This window comes from Eretmochelys imbricata, chromosome 1 (genome assembly GCF_965152235.1).
Source record: "Eretmochelys imbricata isolate rEreImb1 chromosome 1, rEreImb1.hap1, whole genome shotgun sequence".
Taxonomy (NCBI): Eukaryota; Metazoa; Chordata; order Testudines; family Cheloniidae; genus Eretmochelys; species Eretmochelys imbricata.
The window spans coordinates 57,108,806-57,135,609 of record NC_135572.1 but is presented as its reverse complement, the minus strand read 5'-3'; the positions used below and the strand labels follow the sequence as shown (position 1 = coordinate 57,135,609).

Here is a 26,804-nt window from a genome sequence, read left to right as displayed (position 1 = left end):
TGATTCTATGTGACTGAATGCCTGCAATGGGCAGTTCTGAGTTACATGATGGCATTTTTAGTCATTCTGTAGAGTGGAACTACACTTGAAAGGGACACAACCCACATAAAAACCTCACTTCTGTGGGATTTTTTTTTCACTACTCTCGTTACTAATGACACCTGAGATTGCTGTACTACTGTCAGCTATAACTTTTGCACCCACTGCCTGTCTGACTATTACTTGTTGTTCTACCATATGTGGAATATACAGAGGGACCATCACTTGAAGAAGAAAGAGGTTACCTACCTGTAACTGGAGGTTCTTCATGTGTGGTCCCTATCTGTATTTGCTACCCATCCTCCGTTCCCTCTGTAGCCGATTGACTGATTGAACTGTGGTAAGAATGGAAAACTGGAGAAATGTCAGCCTGTACAACCCTTTGTGTCTGTGGCTCAGAGCATGAGGAGGCCAATGGACACTGCTTGCAAAAAAAATTACTCGGGCGTATGGTGCACATGCATATCCCATGTGTGGAATGCAGATAGGGACCACACATCTCAAAGAGCCTCCAGTCCCAGGTAACTCACTGCCCTTTCCCTTTTGGTATAACTTTAACATCCAGAAATAATATGTTACTTAATGTTTTACAAGGCAACGACAGAGGTTTAAAATGAAAAGCGCTTTTTTATAAAACAAACTGCTTTATTGTGAGAGAGTTGAAAAGTGGGTAAGAAATATAATTAGCTAAATGAGTGTTTAGCATCAGGTGTTAATAGATATGTCTATATTGGCTCGTTTTTGTTGTCAGGAGGGAGTGTATATATATTGCTACATTGACTCCAAAACACTAATCCTTAAGATTTTAGTATAAAATATTTTGCCTTGGGCTCTTTTCTGAAGTGCTTTTTTTCTTGAAATTTTCTGGTTGTTGCTTTGGTGGCATTTTTCACTGATGAGATTTTCCACTTGATGTGTGTAGTATTCACTTTGATATTAACACTTTACCATGTCTCTGGAATTGCACAAGGGAGGAATTAAGCCATTTCATATTTTAATCCTTATAAATGATTTTATCTTTCAGTCTTAAAAGGCCATAAGAAAGGAACATTTGAAAGAGAATATAAGTTGTATCCATTTTACTACTGAGCAGTTACTGTCACAAGCAATATCTACCTTTTTCAAATGTTGGGCTTAAGTGCATAGGAGAGGAAAGCCTTATTTTCTCAGAACACACACCTAATTAAAGGCTTGGTTACTTTTAGAAAAGTAGACAGTGGGGACTTACCCCTAAAGCACCTGCACTTTTGAAATAACCTAACAAAACAAGCTGCAGTTCAGTTTCTTTACGACTCGTTCCATCATAGGGGGCTGGAGTGAAGGCTTGAGTTTAAGGATTTCATCAGCCTTCCCTTACCATTTTCCTTTTAAGAAACTCCATCATAATCTAACCTTATTTAACCACAGTATTGTGCTTTTCATTCCTTAATGTTTGATACCCAAGGAGCTAGTGCATCTTCTGAAGCCGTTCCAGTTAGTTGGGGTTTGTACTTAATGAGGCAGTCTTTTAAACAGTCCTCTTCTACACCCAATAGTCAGGAATGGGTGTGAAGTGTTTTTATATTAGAGCAACCTTGCGAAAGGTGAGGGTGGATGCGAGAAGGCAGCAGCAGCTTCAAGGAGGGGCTCTACTGGTGGGGAGGCAGGAGAAAGTTAAAGGATAGAGAGAGGGAAACATGAGGGGGGAAGCTGCATATTGGAGAGGAGTGCCCCTGCTTCCCAAAGACAAACCAGTGTCAGGGAGGTGGGAGCGCTCCTGAAAGAGCTCAGGCCCCTGCTAATACAGCTGCTATCACTTAGTTGTTTCCCTGTTGTCTTCTGCCAGGAGGGGGGGCATGATAGCAAAACAGGGTCCAGGGAAGCATTAGTTTACCAGACTTCCCCTCCCAGTAGAGAATTGAGTCCTCATCATCACTCCTCATGCTGGGGCTTGGGTGAGGGTGACAGTCTATTGAGGATAGTCTTTACTGAGGTTTCTCCTGGGGGAATTTTGCACCAAAAAATTAAAAATTCTGCCAATTATATTTGTCAAAATAACACTACATAATCATGCCGGTTACAATTATTTTTGTAATTTTTTTCAAAATACCTGTCAGCAACTCTGTCTGTAACAATACAGACGTACACAAAAATCCCCCAGGAATAGAGTTAAAGAAACCCCTATGTTCTTGTTTCTCTACCCCCTCCCACACAGAGCCCATGCGGGGGGCTCTTCGGCCCAGACAATCACACCCCCTACCCTCCTAGAGCCCAGGGATCCAGAGGGAGAAACAGCCTGACGCTGGGTCCTGGGGTTGCACTGAGTTTCCTGCACACTGTCTCCTTCCTTCAGGGCGTGCTGGGAATGGCACCTGGGGGGAACCTTCCAGTTCCCTCCCCCTCCCCCTGGCCATGTCTTCTGTTTGCGAGCTGAACTCTGCCAGGTCCAGTCGCCACTAGTGGTCGCCAACATCTCTGCAGCCCATTTCTGTGGTGGGGAAAGTGTTCTGCGCACACAACATTAATCTCGACAAAATTCTGCCTTGCGCAGTGACGCAGAATTCCCCCAGGAGTAATTCTTACCCACTTCACTCACAGCATGATGAGCATAGCATTAGATCAAACTGCATTAGAAAATACAAGATTTTAGAAATAAATGCTAGCTTTAGTATATAAATGTAAAAGCAGGATAGAGCCAACTTCCTTTTTGTTCAGGCTTGTTCAGGATCTGCCTGCCACCCCCACACGTGTGACTTGAAACACAACAGTCTGACGGCAGGAGGTTCAGAAAAACCAATTACAATTAAAAAGATTGAGCAACATTTTCAAACGTTGGATGTTTAGGCACCTAAAAATAAATGACCTGGTTCTAAGTAGTGCTGACCACCCACAAGTGGATCCAGGGAGAGTTTCAGGAGCCCTGGTCTGAGTCTCAGGAGTGCCAAGTACCTGCAACTTTCAGTGGAGCTAGTTGTGAGTACTCAGGATCACACCATTCATTTCAGGCATCTGACTTTAAGCATCCATGTTTCTGTCAAATGTTGGCCTTCCTTTCAGAATAGAGTCCTACTTTATGGTGTGAAACATTCCTCCTGTGTGAACTTTCAGAACACAGCAAAATACATCTTGGGGCACACTTTGATTTTTTTTTTTTTTTTTTCCCCAGTGCACCTTCGGCTGAAAAAGTGTTTTTCTAGACAGGTTCAGCATACCGCTGTTTTAATTATTGCAGTAGAAGCCACACGGCTTGTTCTGCTGTTGAATTCCTACCTGAAGCTTTTCTGCCTATTTATCATAACCCTTTTGTGTGTTACAGACACCAGAGTGGTTGGACAGTGATTCCTGTCAAAAGTGTGACCAGCCTTTCTTCTGGAATTTTAAACAGATGTGGGACAGTAAGAAAATAGGCCTTAGACAGGTTTGTTCTGTTTCGTATTGATGGAATAATTTAAGAGAACAGTATATCTGGTAGTTCAATGAAATATTTTAACACTTTTCAGATATATAGAAACTTGTTTAACTTTTCTGTTGGCTGCTTGGTGATTAAAGGCATTTAGCTACCCTCATGCCAAGAGAGGGGGAATGGGCAGGCAAAGGCCTGGTGATGGGTGAATATCTTGGCCCTCACAAACAGAAGAACTTTTTGCAATCCATTTCTATAGAAAATACATATTGTACATTGGCTTGGGTAAATTTTGAGTTAATGTGGGTTTAGCCACATTAATCTCATTTAATATCAACAAGAATATTCTGTACAAACAAACGTGGCCCAAATCTCACTTCTGAAGATACTGATGGAACCAGTATAATAGTCGACTGAAAAGGTCATTGCTTTCCATTCCGAGGCAAATGTCCATAATTGCTATTCCAACTGCCCAGAGTTATTAGCAAAACTGGTCTACAGTTTGCAGTGTGAGAAAAATGGACAGTGTTAGGTAGCAATTGTCACATTGCCAAAGGCAAAAAGAAAAGGAGTACTTGTGGCACCTTAGAGACTAACCAATTTGTTTGAGCATAAGCTTTCGTGAGCTACTGTAGCTCACGAAAGCTTATGTTCAAATAAATTGGTTAGTCTCTAAGGTGCCACAAGTACTCCTTTTCTTTTTGCAAATACAGACTAACACGGCTGTTACTCTGAAAATTGCCAAAGGCGTTTCCAGGCCTGTTTTATTAGAAAGGATTGTAAAAAGCTGAGGAGAATCTGCTCACTTGATTTTAGATGGACAGTGTTTACATGGGCAATGTCAGGCATTCAGTTTAATACTGAGATGTAATCTGGCGCTCCAACAGTAACCAATGCAGCATTCCAGTATTACAAAGCCAGCAGGGAGGGGAAACTCGCTGTCCCCTATAATCCTAATGTATGATCCCAGAGCCCAGCTCAGTGTGTGAGATCCTACTCTGGTTTGCTTTGCGTGAAGTATTGCTGCTCCTTTTGTTGAGACTGAAAAAGTGGCAAAAGGGACCACATTGAGCTGCCTGTCAGGAATGTGTATTTGCATGTGTGTTCATATCTGAGATCATATTTGAAGAGGCAGAAGGATTTGCCCAGTGTCCTGAAAGTAATTGTATAATACTGATAAAAAGATAGTAGTCTCCTAATGATACACAGGCAATTCTCGTAACACTGATGTGCCTTGCATGCATTGATTCGCCCACACACTAATGAGAATACTCTTTTCCCCCTGCACCCCACGCACAAAAGAGAATATCCAGTCAGAAGATTTTTGCCTGGTCAAAACACCAGGCTGAGAAATGGTTCCCCAAAGATCTTTAGTCTAGCTAGTGATACAGACTAAAGTAAGTAAAATAGCTGTGATCGAAATTCACCACATAATAATATAACTAGCTCTTATGTAGCTCTTTTCATCCACCACTCTCAAAGTGCTCTAAAAAGGTCAGAATTCCTGTGCCTCACTTCCCCATCTGTGAAATGGGTATAGAGGAAGCGATTTGGCCAAGGTCACCCAGCAGGCCGGAGGCAGAGGTGGGACCAGAACCCAGCTCTCTAGTCCCATTTTGGTGCTCTGTCAACTAGGCCACACTGCCCCCATTTGGCCATCGATAGTTGGCTTACGCCAGGTGCTTAGCCGATGTAGTTGTTAGTGAAAGGTAATGAAATGCAAAATTGAGACTAGTTTTTTCCTACTATTCAGCTTTTTCTCCTTCTGCCCCGAATGGGGGTTCAGAGAATTTGCTTTGGCCCCAGGTAAGTTCTGCTGAGGCGAATGGGTGAAGTTAAGAGGAGATCACTGCTGTGCTTTGCTTTGTCCATTCTAACCAATCCTTTTTCGGCTTGCCTCTTTCAGCATCACTGCCGGAAGTGTGGGAAAGCAGTGTGTGGCAAATGCAGCTCTAAGCGCTCCTCCATACCTCTGATGGGATTTGAGTTTGAAGTGAGAGTCTGCGATACCTGTCATGAATCGATAACGGATGAGGAGTAAGTCTAAACAATGAGCCCAGTTGCCTCAGAGGAGGCTTAATGAGTTACAGAACTCCTCAAGGTGTACTCCCCTGTACTGCACTCTGCTCAGAGTCAACCAGATGGGAGTGTCACAGAGCTGTGCAAAGTGCTTTCTCCTTTAAGAGGTCAGGCCATCAGCCTCCATAGCTATGTGTAGAGCTGGGAATTAGTATCCTCCTTTATATGACTATAGTGTTCTTGTGCTTCATTTGCTGTGTTCAGTTCTGCATACCTCATTACTAGAAAGAGAGACAGTTTGGAAGGAGTTCAGGAAAGAGCAACAAAAACGTTCTGGCGGCCGGAGGAATTCATTTAATTAGCTCCTAATTTCTCTTTCTTGTGTGTAACTTGATGCAGTGTCCTGCTGTTTGGAATACCAGGACTTGTGGTACACATCTGTCTTATATCTGGGGATGCTCCCAGAAATGGAGTGTTGGGAGATTTTTGTATCTCTGAAGGAAAACCTGTATTTCCAGGGAACTACAATCCTTCATAGGCTGTGTCTGTACTGCATGGTCCTTATGGTGGCATGCAGAGTACATACACTGCACACATCCCTAGCAAGGTATAAATAGCAGTGTAGATGGGGAGGCACTGCTTAGATGAGTAAAGACCCCTGAACCCTGTGAGTATGTGCCCTCCACAGCTCTCTACACTCCCAAGCAGTGCCTGCCCCCTCTACACCACTAAAACCAGCCGTGTAGCATCCCGCTGCTTCCCTATCACATGGAAGACTCTGGTAGCAAGGAAAGGCTCCAGTCGCCGCAGCAGCAGCTCTGCCAGAGCCTTTCACTGACACATGTAGCTTCACACCACAGCATGGGAGCAGCCCACCTTTCACTGCGGCGTATAGCTACATGCCACCACTAGTGGTGTGCTGTGTAGACATAGCCATAGAGAGACCATGAAGCCATCTTCTCTCGCTCAGTAATTAAGTTGAGTCACTGAAGAAAATCAGTTCCGTACATTAGTGTTCAAATTCTCATTTCTTCCTTTGTGAATAGTTCAGGACAATAGTGCAGACGCTGTCTCCTTGACTCTTGATCTTTGATCTTCTTTAGACGTGCACCCACAGCCACTTTCCATGACAGTAAGCACAACATTGTCCATGTACACTTTGACGCAACCAGGGGATGGTTATTGACTTCCGGGACAGACAAGATTATTAAGGTAGGACTAAGGAGACTGCTTTAGTTCATTTTCTGTCTTTTTTTCCATGTCCCTTCTTCCTCCCACATGATTTCAGGTCTAAGTCCCCCTTTCTTGTCAATAACAGACTCATGGTCTAGGGAATCTCTAGGCTTTCATCATACACTGCTGTTTCTCACCAGATATTTTTCACAGCCATTCAGAGATTGTTTCTGCCCAGTATGGATCATCAATGTCCTTCCATTGGGAGTTGTGCCTGCCTTTCACAAGCAGGTGCCCTCTACAATGGAATTGTTCAATCAGGGAGTTGGTACAAAAATTCTCGATTGTCACCCTGTCGATCAGAAAGCTGTGTTGATGCAACACATTCTCCTCTCTCATAAGTGTCTGGCCTTGTCTTGCTGCCGGCATCGCAGAGGATGAGAAGATTGTTTCAGATTAAACTGGTCATTCTGTGCGTGGTATCCACCAGGCTGGCTGGGACACTGTTTTTTAACTGACTAATTTTACACATAAGTCAGTAAGTTCCTTTGTGCCTTTCCAGCTGAGTAAGGACAATATTATTTCAAACATATGCTATCTATTGTAGTATTCATACTAACAAGGGAGTTGATAAGAAAATAATGTGCAAGACTAATCTGAAATGCCAGTTTCTTCTCGGAGTGCTTGTTCGTGTTCATTCCATGTTAGGTGTGTGTACTCGTCACATGCACTGGTGCCGGAAGTTTTTCCCCTCAGTGGTATCTGTAGGGGACCAGCTCTGGCACCCCCTGGAATGGCACGTGTTTGCCACAGTATAAGGGGCACCACTGTCTCCTCCCGCCCTCAGTGCCTTCTTCCCACCAGTGACTGTGCTGGAACGTTCCTTTGCTTCAGCAAACCTTTTCTTCTGTAGAACTGTTCGTTGCAAACCTTTCTATTGGACGTACTCCTTATGGAGTCAGCACTGACACCAACACTGGAACAGCCGAGATCGGACTCCGTACACAGTACCATGCTGTCTGTATGGAGCACCCTGTGGGTACTGTTGTCAGACGGCAATCCACCTCCCTGGCACCGCCCAGTAAAAAGAGGAAGACCAGGAGAGGTCGGTCGCTTGCTTGCAAGGGCAAGGAGAGGGCAGGAGGCAAGCCTAGACCCATGAAGGGCAGCTCATCGCCTCCAAGTGGGAGTCAAGCACCGGCTTCAGTTGTGCAGATTAGCCTATTCCGGGATGCGCCTTCCACTCTGGACAGTGGCATGGGAGTCCAGCACCTGGCAATGCTGTCCACCCCGGAGGCCCTGCAGGTGGCGCAGGATATCTTGTCCCTGCCGGTGCTGCCCACAAAGGTGATGACAGCTCCCAAATCAAGGGGTAAGCTTGCCTTTGGACCACCATCTCGATCCCCGTCAGTGTGGCACCACTCGCCACCTCAGGGAGTGTCCCACGAGTGCTCGCCTGTGCAGAGCCACCACACTTTGGATGTAGGGGTACCTACCAATTGGAGCCCTTGGCGCCAGTCTCTGGACTCCGGCCATCGCTCTGCGGGCTGTATACGTCATACCTCTGGCGACTGATGCTGACCTACTGAGGCACGTTCATCCCCGGTACCAGGAGCGTCGCTCGCCTTCGGATCGACGCCACTCCAGTGGAAGCCTCCATCGGGACTCTCAGTACTGGTCACTGGCCTGTAGTCAGAGGTCACCATACCAGCGTCAACTCTCGTCATCGCGGCATCAGTCACGTTCTTGCTCCCGCTCTGTGGACCGGCACCAGTCGGGAAGCATTCGGCATGGATCACCGGGGTATCAATGTGGATCCTCTGAACGCTGATGCCGGTCACCGGGATCTCAACGCAGCGCATTGTCACCCATGTACAGATCCCACTCGGAGCGTGGCAGTGTATGCAGCCAGGACTGAGAGGCCTGGTCGGCGTTGTTGTGGTCCCAGTCTCCAGAACATGGCCCTCCATCCCTGGCTCGGAGTCGGACTAAGAACCCCTGCAGGCAGGGCAAGGTCCTCCATTGGCACCGCCAGCACTATTGTTGCCCCAAGATCAATGGCCCATGCCATGGCACCGTTGGAACCCAGGGGGGTTCACACAGCCATCACAAGGGCATAAGTCAGTGTCGGGAGTCTCCGACACCCTCTGCCACAGTCTCCTGCCCACCTGAGATGGAGGCCCCCGGGCATGGGACCCTCCCAGGTGCAACAGACAGGAGAAGAAGGCCATGCCAAGCAGGGCACGGAGGCAGTGACTCCTGCTGTATCTGCATTCACTTTCTCATCCCCGATGAGGCCATCATGGGACCCCCACCTACCGTCCCCCCGGATGACACCAAAGCTCATCAGGAGCTTTTGAGGAGAGTAGCCTCGAACATGGGGCTAGAGACAGAGGGGCTAGAGGAGCCCTCGGACACCCTATGCAACTTCCTCAGCTCAGAAGCCTCAGCTAGAGTCACCCTGCCAGTACGTGAAGGGGTGGCAAAAATTACCAAGGCCCTCTGGCAGACCCCCTCATCGCTACCCCCTATTTCCAAGCATGCGGAGTGAAAGTACTATGTGCCTGCAAGAGGGCATGAATATCCTTATACCCACCCTTCCCCAAACTCGTTAGTAGTGTCTGCAGTCAACGAGCAGGAGAACCTGGAACAACTGCGGGCTACTCACAAAAATAAAGAGGTAAAGAAATTGGACCTTTTTGGGAGAAAAGGTTTATTTGTCGTCAAGTCTGCAGCTGAGGGTGGTGAATCATCAGGCCCTATTGGGCTGCTATGATTTCAATATTTGGCAATTGATGGCCAAATTTGCCTATTCCTTCCCGGAGAACCACAGAGAAGAGTCCCAGGCCATCCTGGTAGAGGGGCAGGGAGTGTCAACGGCGGCACTGCAGGCAGCCTCGGATGCAGCTGATTCTGCAACGTGAACCATGGCTTCAGCCATAACGATGAAGAGGGCGGCATGGCTGCCATCCTCGGGCTTGTCGATGGAGGTCCAACAGTCCATCTAGGACCTCCCCTTTGATGGTCAAGCTCTGTTTGGGGAGAAAACAGAAGATAAGCTAAACAGGCTGAAAGACTTGGCTTACCCAGGTGTCGGGGTATCCTGATCTACCTGTACCTCAACAATTGGCTGGTCAAGTGTCACTCCTGGTCCCAGGTCCAGGACACGGTTGTGATACTGCTGAACACATGCAGGAGACTAGGCCTGTTGATAAACAAGGAAAAATCAACATTAGTCCCTGTAGAAAGAATAGCGTTTATCCGGGCAGTCCTCAACTCCACCAGGGCAAAGGCGTTTCTGCCAGACGACAGGTTCCAGACGATGAGAGACCTCATCTCTGGAGTCTCTGCGTTCCCTCTCATGACTGCCAGGGTCTGCCTATGGCTGTTGGGCCACATGGCGACGTTCCCATATGTCGTCCGCCATGCGATGCTCCGGATGCAACCCCTCCAGCAATGGCTGGCTATGGTCTATGCCCTGTCCAGGGATCACCTGGATAAGGTTTCCACCATCCCACCAGAGGTACTCACCATGTTGCAATGGTGGACTAACCCCAGAATGGTCCTCGATAGATCCCGTTCAATAGCCCGCATCCTTCGGTGTCGCTGATATCGGATGCCTCAGACCTCAGCTGGGGAGCACACCTCGGCGCAATGCGGACGCAAGGTACATGGTCCACAGAGGCGATGATGTTGCATATAAATGTCAAAGAACTCGGGGCGGTTTGCCTAGCCTGCGGGGCTTTTCTCCCGCAGTTAACCGGCCGAATGGTTTAAGTGCTGATGGAAAATACGGCCTTGATGTTTTACATCAACAGGCAAGGGGGAGCATGCTCATCTGCCCTCTGTTAAGAGGCAAAAACAACAAGAAGTCCTTGTGGCACTTTAGAGACTAACAAATTCATTTGGGCATAAGCTTTCGTGGGCTAGAACCCACTTCATCGGATGCATGGAGTGAAAATACAGGAGCAGATATAAATACATGGGGGGGTTGCGTTACCAAGTGTGAGGTCAGTCTAACTCACCCCTACTCTACTTGCCCGTACTCTACTACACTGATGACATCTTCATCATCTGGACCCACGGGAAGGAGGCCCTTGAGGAATTCCACCAAGATTTCAGCAATTTCCATACTACCATCACCCTCAGCCTGGACCAGTCCACACAAGAGGTTCGCTTCCTAGACACTACATTGCTAATAAGCGATGGTCACATAAACACCACCCTATACCAGAAACCTACTGACTGCTATACTTACCTACATGCCTCTGGCTTTCATCCAGACCACATCATACGATCCATTGTCTATAGCCAAGCTCTAAGATACAACCTCAGTTGCTCCGATCCCTCAGACAGAGACAAACACCTACAGAATCTCTATCAAGCATTCTTAAAACTGCAATACCTACCTGGTGAAGTGAAGAAACAGAGTAACAGAGACAGAAGAATACCCAGAAGTCACCTACTACAGGACAGGCCCAACAAAGAAGGTAACAGAACGCCACTAGCCGTCACCTACAGCCCCCAACTAAAACTTCTCCAGCGCATGATCAAGGATCTACAACCTATCCTGAAGGATGATCCCTCACTCTCACAGACCTTGGGAAACAGGCCAGACCTCGCTTACAGACAGCCTCCCAACCTGAAGCAAATACTTACCAGCAACTACACACCACACAACAAAAACACCAACCCAGGAACCAAACCCTGCTACAAACCCTGGTGCCAACTCTGTCCACATATCTATTCAAGGGACACCATTGTAGGAGCTAACCACATCAGCCACACCATCAAGGGCTCGTTCACCTGCACATCTACCAATGTGATATATGACATCATGTGCCAGCAATGCCCCTCTGCCATGTACGTTGGCCAAACTGGACAGTCTCTACGCAAAAGAATAAATGGATACAAATCTGATATCAGGAATCATAACATTCAAAAAACAGTAGGAGAACGCTTCAATCTCTCTGGTCACTCAATAACAGACCTAAAAGTGGCAATTCTTCAACAAAAAAACTTCAAAAACCGACTCCAGCGTGAAGCTGCAGAACTGGAATTACTTTGCAAACTGGATGCCATCAGATTAGGCCTGACTAGAGACTGGGAGTGGTTGGGTCATTACAAAACCTAAACTTAACTTCCGCAATACTAATTTCTCCCTACTGTTACTCACACCTTCTTGTCAACTGTCTGTAATGGACCACTCTCTTAACACTTCAAAAGTTATTTTTCCTCCCTTGATAACCTGCTGTTAATTGATTTATCTTGTTAGACTGATGGCACACTTGGTAAAGCAACCCCTCATGTATTTATATCTGCTCCTGTATTTTCTCTCCATGTATCCAATGAAGGGGGTTCTAGCCCATGAAAGCTTATGCCCAAATGAATTTGTTAGTCTCTAAGGTGCCACAACGACTCCTTGTTGTTTTTGCTGATGCAGACTAACATGGCTACCACTCTGAAACCCTGTTAAGAGGCACTCCACCTATGTCATTTCTGCATCCCGCATGCAGTCCACCTAGATGCCTATCAGCTTCCCAGCGTCAGGAACATGCTGGCAGATCGCCTCAGCAGGTCTTTTTCTCACCACAAGGGGTCGCTCCTCTCAGAAGTGGTCCAGATGCTCTTCCAGAGGTGGGGAACTCCTTAAGTGGGACCTATTCACCACCAGACAGAACAGGAAATGTCATCAGTTTTGCTCCCTGCAGGGCCTTGGCCTTGCTTTCCCAGGCACCTTTCTCCTATCCTGGTCGGGGGTCCTGATGTATGCATTCCTGCCCATCCCACTTGTCAGCAGAGTCCTGTCAAAAATCAAGAGGGACAAGGCTCGAGTCATTATGATCACACCAGCATGGCCACACCAGCATTAATTCGGCACACTGTTGGATCTGGCAGTAGCTCCCCTCCATTCCCCCCCCGCCACCCGGGGCGACCTCCTGGACCTTCTTTTGCAAGACCACAGTCACCTCCTGCACCCCAACCTCTCCTTCCTCCACTTCACAGCGTGGATGCTGCATGGTTGAACCCAGAGGAGCGAGCCTGCTCCAGGGTGATGCAACAGGTCCTTTGGGGAAGTAGAAAACCCTCCACTAGAGCAACTTACCTGGTGAAGTGGACGAGGTTCTTCCATTGGGCATCTGAACATAGCGTCTCCCCAGCGTGCTCTTAGAATCATAGAATCATAGAATATCAGGGTTGGAAGGGACCCCAGAAGGTCATCTAGTCCAACCCACTGCTCGAAGCAGGACCAATTCCCAGTTAAATCATCCCAGCCAGGGCTTTGTCAAGCCTGACCTTAAAAACCTCTAAGGAAGGAGATTCTACCACCTCCCTAGGTAACGCATTCCAGTGTTTCACCACCCTCATAGTGAAAAAGTTTTTCCTAATATCCAATCTAAACCTCCCCCACTGCAACTTGAGACCATTACTCCTCGTTCTGTCATCTGCTACCATTGAGAACAGTCTAGAGCCATCCTCTTTGGAACCCCCTTTCAGGTAGTTGAAAGCAGCTATCAAATCCCCCCTCATTCTTCTCTTCTGCAGACTAAACAATCCCAGCTCCCTCAGCCTCTCCTCATAAGTCATGTGTTCTAGACCCCTAATCATTTTTGTTGCCCTTCGCTGGACTCTCTCCAATTTATCCACATCCTTCTTGTAGTGTGGGGCCCAAAACTGGACACAGTACTCCAGATGAGGCCTCACCAATGTTGAATAGAGGGGAACGATCACGTCCCTCAATCTGCTCGCTATGCCCCTACTTATACATCCCAAAATGCCATTGGCCTTCTTGGCAACAAGGGCACACTGCTGACTCATATCCAGCTTCTCATCCACTGTCACCCCTAGGTCCTTTTCCGCAGAACTGCTGCCTAGCCATTCGGCCCCTAGTCTGTAGCGGTGCATTGGATTCTTCCGTCCGAAGTGCAGGACCCTGCACTTATCCTTATTGAACCTCATCAGATTTCTTTTGGCCCAATCCTCCAATTTGTCTAGGTCCTTCTGTATCCTATCCCTCCCCTCCAGCGTATCTACCACTCCTCCCAGTTTAGTATCATCCACAAATTTGCTGAGAGTGCAATCTACACCATCCTCCAGATCATTTATGAAGATATTGAACAAAACCGGCCCCAGGACCGACCCCTGGGGCACTCCACTTGACACCGGCTGCCAACTAGACATGGAGCCATTGATCACTACCCGTTGAGCCCGACAATATAGCCAGCTTTCTACCCACCTTATAGTGCATTCATCCAGCCCATACTTCCTTAACTTGCTGACAAGAATACTGTGGGAGACCATGTCAAAAGCTTTGCTAAAGTCAAGAAACAATACATCCACTGCTTTCCCTTCATCCACAGAACCAGTAATCTCATCATAGAAGGCAATTAGATTAGTCAGGCATGACCTTCCCTTGGTGAATCCATGCTGGCTGTTCCTGATCACTTTCCTCTCATGCAAGTGCTTCAGGATTGATTCTTTGAGGACCTGCTCCATGATTTTTCCAGGGACTGAGGTGAGGCTGACTGGCCTGTAGTTCCCAGGATCCTCCTTCTTCCCTTTTTTAAAGATTGGCACTACATTAGCCTTTTTCCAGTCATCCGGGACTTCCCCCATTCGCCACGAGTTTTCAAAGATAATGGCCAATGGCTCTGCAACCACAGCCGCCAATTCCTTCAGCACTCTCGGATGCAACTCGTCCGGCCCCATGGACTTGTGCATGTCCAGCTTTTCTAAATAGTCCCTAACCACCTCTATCTCCACAGAGGGCTGGCCATCTCTTCCCCATTTTGTGATGCCCAGCGCAGCAGTCTCTTCTCTTGGAATACCTGCTCCTCCTGAAGAATCAGGGCCTGGCCCTCCCTTCTGTCAAGTTTCATCTAGCTGCCATCTCAGCTCTTCATCTGCCGATCCAGGGTAGATCGGTGTTCTCACATGAGATGTCCTTCAGGTTCATGAAAGGCCTCGAAAGGCTTTTCCCTCTCGTTAGGGATCCTGTCCCACAATGGTACCTCAATCTTGTTTTCTCCAGACTCACAGGTCTGCTATTTGAACCCTTGGGCTCTTGTTCCCTTTCTCACCTATCGTGAAAAGTCACTTTCCTTGTGGCAGTGATGTCGGCTTGACGAGTGTCGGAGATTAAAGCCCTAAGCTCGGAACCACCTTACATGGTCTTCTAAAAAGACAAGGTGCAGTTGCAACCCCATCCGACCTTCCTGCCAGAGGTGATGTCTTCCTTCCATATCAGCCAGGACATCTTCCTCCCGGTGTTCCGACCTAAGCCGCACAAGACTGATGAGGCGAGGTGGCTACACGCCTTGGACATCCACCATGCCTTGGCGTTTTACCTGGAGCATACCAAACCCTTTTGCAGGTCGATGCAGTTCTTCATCACGACAGTGGACAGGATGAAGGTCCTTTCGGTGTCCTCTCAGAGGACCTCCAACTGGATTACCTCATTATGACATTGTCTGATTAAAATATAATTATGTAAGCCATTATTTCTATCACTGTGTTATACTTGCAACGAATCTTATACAGACTATAAATCATGGCCAGAAGGGGTTAAACATCTTGCAGGCTGGATGACCCAAAGCCGATCTTTAAAGTCATGCTAGAAAGGTATGTGAACTTTGAAATGCAAATCTGTGAAGTAATACTAATTGTGTGTATCTTGGATGCTACCCATGTAAACAGACAGTTCCTGTTTGTCACTATAACTATAACATGAGCAAGCACTCGAAGAAGAAAAGACAGTTACCTTTTCCGTAACTGGTATTCTTCGAGATGTGTTGCTCATGTCCATTCCATGACTCGCCCTCCTTCCCCACTGTCGGAGTTTCCAGCAAGAAGGCACTGAGGGTGGGGGGAGCTCGCAATGACCCTTATGCTGTGGCATACGCGCGCCACTCCAGGGGGTGCCAGAGCTGGTCCCCTACGGACACAGAGGGAAAAACTTCTGGCACCAGTGCCTGTGACGAGCACACACAGCTAACGTGAGTTGCTCATGTCCATTACATCTCAAAGAACATCAGTTATGGAAAAGGTAACTGTCTTTTATCCTGGCCAGTCCTGATTCAGGTCATGGGCCATCCACGAGCAAGAAATTCATAAAACCAGTCACTTCACTGAACTTCATACCTGGAGCTCTGATGTGGCAGAAATGGGGGAAATAAAACAGTACCTTCTTTTAAAAAAAAAAAAAAAATCCAAACAGCTGAAGAATTGAAGGAATTGTTCTGTATCCTTGTGCCTGAAAAACTGAAAATGTGTTAAGTGCTAATAAGTGGTGTACAGCCTCAATAGATTGCTAGGGTGGAATGTTTTTGTCTTAAGCAAATGTCTCAAATTTCATTTAAAAATACACTGTAAAGTTCTCATAGCACAAAAACTCATTGTACAAATTCTGTCTTCTATACACCACCCAATTGCCTTGGCTGTTTTTGTGTAATAGTGATGGAAGATAGATTTTGTCACCTGTGCAACTTAAAAATAATTCTTACACTGAGACCTTGGGTGCATTAGCACTAGTAAAACAGAGGTTAGCTATCTAGATGTAGCTTACCTTGACAAAAGGAAAGGACTATAGCTCATAATCCTAGAATCATAGAATCTCAGGGGTGGAAGGGACCTCCGGAGGGCATCTAGTCCAGCCCCGTGCTCGAAGCAGGACCAATCCCCAACTAAATCATCCCAGCCAGGGCATGCTAATCAGACATGTAAGCAAAAGTGCTGTGTTCTTGGTTTTATGTTTTGGCTTCTCGTAATGAAGGATCTGTTTTAAGATAAATGAGTTAAAACGAGGTCAAACTTTTTCAAACCTTTGGAGAAAATGCTTCTCGTATTAACAGAAGAGCACAATACTTTCCCCTAGGCGATTACATGCATTCTTGTTGTTTTTAACAGTTGTGGGATATGACACCAGTAGTGTCTTGATGATACGCCCGTGGAACTTAAAGGCGGTATTTACTGAAGAAACAGATTTCCTAACTCTAATCGTATTGCAGAAGATAAAATGCTGCGTGTACATGGCAGATAAGGAAGGAGCTAACACATCTGTGTTGATTTTTCAAGGCATCGGCTTGATCAAGGTTGAACATTTGCACGAAGACTCTATTTCAACTTGTTCTCAAAATATCCGAGAAGGTATTTTTTTAACTAACGGTTTGTACGATCGGTTCAGTTATTTTGAGTTTATCTGGAAAATCTGTGTGCCGTGCAATTTAGTTTTTATATTTCATTACGTTGGTATACTTGTTGCTTTGTGTGAAAGGGTTCTTTGTTTTGTGTCTGGGCTTGTAAGAAAGTTTCCAATCGCAACATACTGTACAAAGCTATCAGAGCTCCCCAGAGAGAGTACCTATTTATTCTTGATGTTTTTGCTAGCAGCCTCTTCCGTGGAGCTACTTTGAGCAGCACCTTTTCTTACTGCATCGTAAAGGATCTGTGGAACCATTGCACCTTTCCGAAAAGGGCTCTTCCATCTACTTGTTCTAGCAAATATCACCTTGAGATGGCATTTTATTGTTGCATAAGATGAAATTCAGTTCCTTCTGTCTCTTCCCTTGCTACGCAGGTTGCAAAATCAAGGGGCTGGGTTGCTTAGCAACTAATCTTACAATAACTGAAATAGTTTTCCAGCCCAGAGCATTAACAAGGAGTGTCCAGACCAGTTTGAATTTGATGAGGCTGCACAGGCTGCTTCAAATTAAATTGGCAGCAGCTTGTAGAACTGTGGAATTGTATAAAAGGGCATCTAAGCAGGCTTGGTCGGGCCCAAACAAGCCTGTTTCTTCCTCACAAAGCATCATGTCAGTGTTTACGTCTGTCTCTTTTGCTAGAGAGAATTTAAACTTTCCCATTTCCGCTCCCCACCCAGTTATTTATATTTATTTTAAAATTGCTGATGGTTTTTATTAATCGTGTATATAGTCCAGAAACTAATGTGGCTGACTCACACCGTTGTCCTGCTGTCCGGTTTGGCAGTTTCTTTTTAAAAATAAAAATGATTAAAAAACCCACCCTGGCCCAAATGACCTTTTTAAAGGGATGTTGTCGAGGTTCATAGGTGGGGGAAATTGTCCTCCTTCCACAGAGGTCCCATCTGGAAGGTCCTTGCTTTCTGGATTCCTGAATGTTTCGTTTATAAATAAATTATTATGGCCATGCTTTGAAGAAACTAAAAGTGGAAAGACTGCAGCAGGTACTGCCGGACCTTTCATATGGGGCCACTATTTTACCGACCACTATTTTACCCACCAAAATGGAGGAGAACCAGAGACTCCAACATCCACAAGGTAGGCACCATGATCTGGGGACATGGATACACAACTGGTAATCAGCAAGTCAGTGGCACAAGCTAGGTCTTCCATGTGGCCTTGAAGTGACATGCCCCTCTCTGTGCATCATTCCCCCACTGTAAACTGGAGTGTGATGATACACACCCACTTTTGTAAAGCAGGCTGCGGATTTCAAGTGCTGTAAGTGCAGTAAGTGTGCTATTATAGCTCTGCAAACATCTACTCTTGCCCCTTGCCTGCAGTAGGTAACTTTCTTTTAAAGTGGGTGAATGAAATATAATTAGTTCTTCACCCATCATCCGTTGCCCTAGTAAAGGGTGAGTGAGTAGGTGTGTGCGCGCTCCACGGCTGCTCCATCTTCCTGATAGTTCTGTGTTTTGCATTATTTGCTCTATATGTAGAGGTTTGCCAATCCTCATATTCTCCTTTTTAAAGTGACCCTACTCTCGCTTTATTGGACATGCTGCCAAGTATCTGCTTCTCCTCTAAGCAGCCCATTTTAACATATGTTTTCAAACATGATAAAGGCTTAGCTAAAAGAATCTTTTCTAATGTAAATGTTAATTCTTTTGCAAGCCATCCTGCTTTCTCTCATGGTAGCTGGCTGCTGATTTTATCCTCGCACTGGAAAACCTTTCAAAGGTGGGTCATTACACCCTGTTCCATACTGTATGATGACTAAGGCTACAATTCAGTCACGGATATTTTTAGTAAAAGTCATGGACAGGTCGTGGGCAGTAAAGAAAAATTCATGGCCAGTGACTTGTCCATGACTTGTACTATATACCCCTAACGAAAACTTGGGCCAGGGGTAATTTTGCGGGGTGGGGCCGCCATGGGTGCTGGGGGCGGGCACGAGCACACAGCCCAGGACCCCCGCTGGTGCTTGGCGGAGGGGAGAAGGTCGGCAGGGCTGGCAGGCTCCCTACCCGGCTCCGTGTGGCTCCCCGGAAGCAGCCGGCATGTCCCTGCAGCTCCTAGCGGAAGGGGATGAGAGGGGAGGGAAGGCCAGAGGGGGCTTCCGTGTGCTGCCTGCCCGCCCCACGAGCACCAACTCCACAGCTCCTGCTGGCCAGGAACCTCAGCCAATGGGAGCTGCGGGGGTGCTGCCTTCAGGCAGGGGTACTGCGCAGAGCCCCCCTGGCCCCTCTGCCTAGGAGCTGCAGGGACATGCCAGCTGCTTCTGGGGAGCTGCCCCCCGCCCCAGGTAAGCGTCATCCCGCACCCCAGCCCTGAGCCCCCTCCCACATCCAAACTATTGTTGTTGATGGGCAAAGTCACGGAGGTCACTGAAAGTCCTGAAATCCGTGACCGACATGCAGCCTTAATGATGACTGAAATTTCTTCTGCTGAAAAAGCTATGCAAGATAACTCAGTGGTTTGCCAATGTCCAAATGCTTGTTGCTTAGCTGGGGTGAAACTGCTGAATTATGCTACTCCACAATACCTTGGAAGGGTCGGGCTACTTTCCTAAAAACAAGATCCACTTTGCTGCTGCTCTGAACAAGTATGTAGCGGGATGGGTGAAACATCCGGAAATACTGGGCAAAGCAACTCAGACCAGTATCTTTCGTAAAAATGTGTACACTTAGCTTTGGTCTACACTACAGAGTTAGTCAGTGTAAGGCAGCTTACGTCGACCTAACTCTGTAAGCGTCTACGTTGGTGGGATCTACTTTTTAATATCAGTTGCCCACTACACTGACTTAATAACTCTACCTCCAAGAGAGGCGTAGTGCTTCAGTCAATGTAGTTAGGTCAAGGCAGTGTCAGTGTAGACACTGCGTTGCTTACATCGCCTGTTGCTGCCTTTCAGAAGCCGTCCCACAATGCCCCGCACTGACAGTTCAATCAGTGCAAGTGCTTCTGGTGAGGACGTGCACTGCCAACACAAGGAGCGTAGTGTGAACATGCAAAAGCAATTTAATTACTGCGGTGGCTGTACATTGACAGCACTTAGGGCAACTTAATTTTGTAGTGTAGACATGCCCAAAGATAAACACTAAGAGGGCAGTTCAGCATCTGGTGTAAATTATAGTTCCATTGAAGTCTGAGGCGCTAACAATTTACACCAGCTGAGGATTTACCCCTGTGTCTTTTAGCCTCTCCCTCATAGGCGCTGTAAGAACAAATCCACCAAACAAAAAATTAAGCAGAGTTTTTACCCTCCAAAATGGAGGAGAACCAGAGACTCCAACATCCACAAACCCCATTTGGCTGTAAGAGGGTTTGACTGTACTGTGAAAAAAGACTTCTCTGCAAATTGTAATGAAGTCCTCTTCTTGATCTTTACAATTTAAATGCTGTGGATGAGAGACTGAGAAATCCCATTTTGTGGGTTGGTTTGTTTGTTTGCGTCTCTTTGTGCCTAGAAAAATTTCTGATTGGGCAGTTCAGGGTTCAGTCTACTAACAAAAAGAATTGTCTTGTCTGGAGGATGCATAAGAGTTAAAGGGGGTCTGTTCTCCTCTTGATGTAATCACATAGCTCTCATTGGAGCTACGTCTTGTGTATGTGAAGGGGAAAATAGGCCTGTCTCACTTGAACTGCAGCTCCTTTATCTCCCAAATAAAAGTACAAGGATTCGACAGTGGGAGAGTTAAGAAGAATGTCCAATCTCTGGGATAAGAGTTAGGCCTTGTCTACACTATGGGGGGAGATGGATCTAAATTATGCAACTTCAGCTACATGAATAATGTAGCTGAAGTCTACATAGCTTAGATTTACTTACTGCGGGGTCCACACTATGCTATGTCGACGGAAGACACTCTCCCATCGACTCCCTTGTGCTTCATTCCGGTGGAGTACAGGAGTCGACGGGGGAGCCATCTGTGGTCAATGTAGTGGGTCTTCACTAGACGCACTAAATTGACCGCTGATTTATCAGTCGCCACACGTCTATTCACCCCGTAAGTGTAGACAAGCCCTTAGTGTCAGTTTCTTTCGGCCCTTTGATCAGCATGGATCACAAAATTCCCGTTGCCTACTCCATTCTTTCAGTTATAGCTATGAGGAGAAACCCTCAGTGCAATTAATCTATACAATTATCCTTTTTCTTTTTACTTGAAGGTGAGCAAAGGGCATCTTTCAACAGGGATGTTAAATTACATCCTAAGAAGTACAAGCAGAAATCCTCCATTTTCTTGGGGTAGTTGATTACTGGGGTAGTTGCTGTTTATTTTAGTTACAGGATTTTTCCACTGCATGAATGCAGAAAACACTAGCCTTCCTCCACTCTTAAATTTAAATTTATCAGATTTTCATCGATCCTCTGTTAGCTTTTTTTCCCCTTCAGGGAATCTACTCAGTCTGTGTGGCTTAAAAACCAGTGATTACTGCAATGCTTACAGAAAATAAGCCCCACTATTATTGTACATTGCACTGAGAATAAATGAATGTGTTGGCAACTGACCTGAGGCAAGATATTAATGTAGCTACTTGTGTTCCTGCTCAGTACTGGTGAGTAAAGAAAGATATTTCCGCGGTGTGGGGTTGGAGGAGAAGCTGAGAAGAGTGTTGTTTTTCACTAAGGTAGGAACTAGAAATGAGATGAAATTAGGCAAAGGAAAATGGATGCTGACTACTAGCAACAGTTTTCTTAGATAACAGCAGTCGTCTCCCGAGGATAGAAGAAACAAACTCATTGCATGGGTCATTTCCAACTGGACAGAGGGCTAACAAACCGTACTGCAGGGAAGAATTCTGCAGTAGTAACAAGAGACTAGATGATCCAATAGGTCTCTTTTCTCTCTATTTTCTACGACCTGATGGTGATCCTGAAGCTTTTTTGACCTTGGTATCAAGCAAGAAAAAAAGGGGGGGTGGTCCTTACCACCTGGTGTGATCCTTGAAGTGGTATCAAAGGGGATAATTGTTAAAGCTTAGCCCTGGCAGGATTGTTTAAATATATACAGTATTGGGCAGAGGGTGGGGAGCATATTTCCTCAGTCTTGGGTTGGTTTGCTGAAGAGAAGGTGGGATGTCAGACATCTGAAACCGATTCTGTGTAGCCCCATCTAGTTGCAGAAAGAAACCATTGTTTTAAGCAAACTAAAGGAAATTATTGTATGTTCTCATAAGCAGATTGCTTCGTTTCATAAGACTTAAATGTAGGTGAAAAATATTGATATGATTTTTCTTAGCCCAAAACATTAGGGCTGCTATAACTATTATTTTAGATACTGTGCAAGAATGTCCTTACTGTTTACAAAAGAGCTTGGGGAAAAAGGACCAGATTAATTATCAGCATTTAAATCTTTCTATTTTGTAGTATGTAGGAACTAACTGTGCAATGAATGTGTACATATTCCACGTGAGTATCCTGATTCTTTACAGAAGACTGCATTAAACAAATGTTGCATATTTTTTCAATAAAGCCTTTTTCATCTTTTCACTATATGCCGTGCATACACTCGGATATGTTTAAAACAAAAACCACAACCCTAACCACATTTCTAGGAAGAAATGCTGACTTCCCTGAGCTCTAACTTGAAGTGGTTTGGGCATAAGAGATAAGTATCACTTTATTATATACAAGCTTGCTGATTTTTGGATGAGCCAAAAGTCTGGCAAAGCACTGTGTGAGAGCAGATATGTTACAGAATCACTTGTGTGCGGTAGGGCCAGATGGAAAAGATGGGGCCAGATTTTTCCTCATGATCTCACACATGAATGACAGTGGGAATCCTGCATGCATTTGAGGAAAAAACTTTGCCTCCAGCTTGGGACCAATAAAGACCCAAAATTGTAATCAAGATTCAAAGAGATTCTCCCTTAATTTTGTGTGGCTACTTCAGTATCTTCACTTGGATGCGGTTTTTTTGTTTGTTTGTTGCACTTTTTTTTCCCCAGGCATCTCTGAATTTCTCCATTCTGTTTATTTGTGTTCAGTGAGACTGAAATCTTTTCCTGTTGGGGACAGAACTCAGAGATCCATTGGCAAAATAATTCTCTTTCAGCACTGTTTTCTTTTGAATATTCTCACACTGATTTAAGAGTGGAGTTGCATAATAGTCAACAGGATACAAAGCTGAACCCAGTTCTGCTGTTTTAGCCTTCTTTATTAATCACAGCATGCCCAGAGGTCCCTGTCAGGATCGGGATCCCATGGTGAGTAAGGATGGTCCTGGTTGTTAGTGCTAGTCTGGGACTCTGGAGACATGGAGTTCAATTCCCTGCTTTGCCAGAGACTTCCTGTGTGACCTTGTTCAACTCACGCAGTCCCTCTGTGCCGAAGTTCGCCATCTGTACAGTGGGAGCTATAGCATTTCCTTACCTCACTGGGATGGGATGGAGAGAATACATTAGACTGAGACACTCCAATACTACAGTAATGGGAGCCATATAACTTAATATTTTGTGAACAGTCAGGACTTCCTTGAGCAGATCTGAAATGCCCCTTGCCATTTCTCTAAGAAGATGAATAGCACTTCTGTGTCCCTCTACCAAGAAATTGTCACTGGTAATTACTTGGGATTGCGGTTCCCAGTCAGTGGAGTACTGATGAACATGGAAAAATGGAGTTAAGTAAATGTAGATAGACAGGGATGAAGTGGACCCCTGGTGTTCAGGGTAGAGTAAAATCAATAGTTTGTCTTTAACACTGTGCATCTGGTCACTTACAGCACATTCGTAAAACTCATTCCCTCCAGTTTGGGCCTTGGTAAATGTTCAGTACAAAAATAATATTGCATCAGAGATAAATATGTAGCCCTGATGGTTCCTTAAGACTAGGACAAAAGCATACGAGCCACTTGATGATAAATTGCACTTACCAGGCATCCATGTGGTAATATTTCTGCCTTAGAAAAGTTGATTTTTATTGACCAGCTAATGGTATGATTCGTTTTTCCAAAGGATGAGCATTGTTTTTCACTTTCCCTTTATTTTATTCAGTCTGTTCATTATGTTGAGCAAATAAAGCTCTTGCTTACCTCAGATTGGTAAGCGATTCTACTTGGTAGTTTATAATTCTGTTTATAATCCAGCTACCACTTTGCCTTGTGGTTCCTATATGTAAATGCATGTCTCCAAGATGCTTTAATATGTTCTTCAGCACGAGTTTTAGCAATTTACTAAATTTATTTCCATCAAAATCTGTCTTTAACCTCTCCATCCTCTTGCTTTATGTTTAATTTTTAATAGGGAAAATTGGATATACAGTCTCATCTGATATACATCTGCCTGTTCTCTCTATGCCGAAATAAAACTGACTTCTTCTAAACAATGAGTGAACAAGGTCATTCTTTAAATGAGATGGGTTTTCACTTACCACACTTGGAAGGGCCTGAGCAGCCAATGAGAGTAGGATATGTGGGCTGCCAGATTCTTAGCATCTTCTTGATTGGCAGCATAACTTCCCAGCTCCCACTAAGGTTCCAGAACTTTTCCTGACTGAACTTCTTGTCTTTACTTATTAAAGAGTTAATAGCAGACAAACTGGCAGAAGCAGGAAAAACCCAGCTTTTTCTGAAAGCTCCTCTTGTGGTGATGCCAAGGTACACAGGCTCTACAAGGTCTCCCTTTATTTTATCAGCCTGTCTTCCCCATTTGATTAAGCAGCTGAGTGGCATATTGGTGTGGCTGGGGGGTCTTTGACCAGGTTAGCCACACCAGCCCATTATCTAGGGCCTGGTCTACACTACAAACTTAGGTCAATGGAAGCCGCCTTATGTCTCCCTAATAATGTATGCCTCTACACTACCAGGTCTCTTCTGCTGACCTAACTCACCTGTAATGTCGACTTAATGACTCCCCCTCCGCAAGAGGTGGTGTGCTTACACAATCCTGTGTCAACACTGCCTCTTTGTCTACCCATCAACATTGATGTAAGTCGACTGAATTGGCCTCCGGGAGGTGTCCTACAATGCTCCTTTGTGACCGCTCTGGAGATGGTTTTCAACTCCACTGCACAGCAGCCAGGTACACAGGAAACCGCCCCTTCCCTTTTAAAGCTCCACAAACTTTTGAATTCCAATTTCCTGTTGGATCAGCGTGGAGAGCTCACCAGCCCAGCTGATCATGGGGATTCAAATGCACTCCAGCCTGGAGTACACAGGAGGTGGTGGATCTTATTGGTCTGAGGGGAGAAGAGTCTGTGCAGGCACCGCTCTGATCCAGCCGAGAGAGACATCTACGAGAAGATCACATGGGACGTGGAGGAGCAGGGCTATAGCAGGGACACGCAGCATTGCCGCGTAAAAATCAAAGAACTTCGGCAGATGTACCAGAAGATTAACAGTCATTCTGGTTCTGCACCACACACATGCTGCTTCTACAATGAGCTGGATGCAATTCTTGATGGTGACCACATCACTAACTCCGAATGTAGCGTGGATATCTCCCAGGAGTCTTGAGTCCTGGGCCACCTCAGGCAACAACGAGGAGGATATTCTGGACAAGCAAGAGGAGGAGGAGAATGGGAGACAGGTGAGTGGTGGATCCATTCTCACAGAGAACCAAGAGGTATTTTTAACCCCAGAGCCCAGCTGGTTGCAGGACAGCATGGTGGCCAAGTGTGATGCCAGGGAAGGCACCTTTTGGTGAGTATGCAATTCCAATCAAACTGTCGGGGTTACATTCTCTTATATTTTATGTTTAATCGGAAGAAAAAGTGAGGTTCAGTGGGTATCTGCTTCCCAGTGGCCACTCCTGCTACACAGACTGTGCGCCCTGGAAAAGACTGTTTCTGAGCACAGGGTACGGCTTCATGAGCAGGGGGTACGCTAGATCTCCCAGGATCACTGTTAGCATTTCAACAACATCAACGCTTATTTTGTGATCTGGAAAGAGTCCCTGCTTGCAGCTTTCTGAACAAACCTATGTTCCTAAAGATGCGTGTGTCATGCACCGTTCTGGCCATCCCATGTTCTGTCCATCAAACTGTGATCCACCAGCACTTGCAACGCCATTGAAAAATATCCTTTATGGTTTATGTACTCTTTTTGGCTAGGTGGTCGGCTGCCAAGATAAGGATATGCAGACTTCTATCACCCCACTGCGGCTCGGGAACTCCATTGTGACAAAACCATCCACTATGTCCTGCACGTTGCCCAGAGTTCCTGCCCTTCTTAGTACAATTCAATTAATGGCCCTGCACACTTGGATCACAACAGCTCCCACAGTGGATTTACCTACTCCACATTGATTCCCCACTGACCAGTAACAGTCTGTCATTGCAAGCTTCCACAGAGCCATCGCCACTCACTTCTCCACTGTCAGAGCAGGTCTCATTTTAGTGTTGCTGCACTTTAGAGCTGGGGAAAGCTCTGCACAACGTTCCTGGAACGTGGCCTTTCGCATTCAGCCATTTTGCAGCCACTGCTAGTCATCGCATAGCTGTGTAATGATGTGATCCCACCAGTCAGTGCTTGTTTCCTGGGACCAGAAACTGTACTCCACCGTGTTCAACTGCTGCACGCTTGCCAGCAGCAACCGGGAATTGTTCTATGGCTTGCAGCAGGGCTGCTTGAATGACATCGCTGTATTCCATGCGGCAGCTCCTGTCTCGGCTCTGGAAATACTGCAGGGTAAGGCGAGGTGTTCAAAATTCTCACAAGATTGTACAGCTGAGTGGGGTCCATGGCTAAGCGAAGCTTTCGAAAAAAGACTTGAGAAAGTATAGGCTGTTTGCCATTCATATCAGGGGAGGGAGGGAGGGAGGAAACTGCATCATGGAAGGCCAAAGCCATGTTCCCATTTTCGCCCTGCCACAATGTTTTGGTCCCAGGAGGCATTACAAGCCCTTCCTAAAACCCTCTGTGGCTAGTTGCACTGTGGGATAGCTACCCCGGTGCACTGCTAGTGAGAACGCACTCCACCAGCACAATGAGCACGGTGTGGACATGCACAACTGACTTCATTACTGTGGTGGCTGGATGTCAACTTAACTT

The 26,804-nt window shown here is 46.0% G+C and overlaps 1 protein-coding gene across 5 annotated transcripts in view; it reads left to right on the top strand.

The window, feature by feature from the left end:
* WDFY2 (WD repeat and FYVE domain containing 2) overlaps positions 1 to 26,804 on the top strand; it is a 143,837-nt gene that overhangs the window by 89,883 nt on the left and 27,150 nt on the right. The window contains exons 9-13 of one of the 5 annotated variants that reach the window (XM_077810816.1): positions 3,335 to 3,436; positions 5,328 to 5,458; positions 6,544 to 6,652; positions 16,688 to 18,555; positions 20,983 to 26,551. In XM_077810816.1, the coding sequence (XP_077666942.1) occupies positions 3,335 to 3,436; positions 5,328 to 5,458; positions 6,544 to 6,652; positions 16,688 to 16,699 (354 nt within the window). In that variant the 3' untranslated portion in view covers positions 16,700 to 18,555; positions 20,983 to 26,551. Of the gene's footprint in view, positions 1 to 3,334; positions 3,437 to 5,327; positions 5,459 to 6,543; positions 6,653 to 16,519; positions 18,556 to 20,982; positions 26,552 to 26,804 lie in introns of those variants that run through there. The other 4 variants (XM_077810807.1, XM_077810825.1, XM_077810798.1 and 1 more) reach the window with 4 other exon arrangements.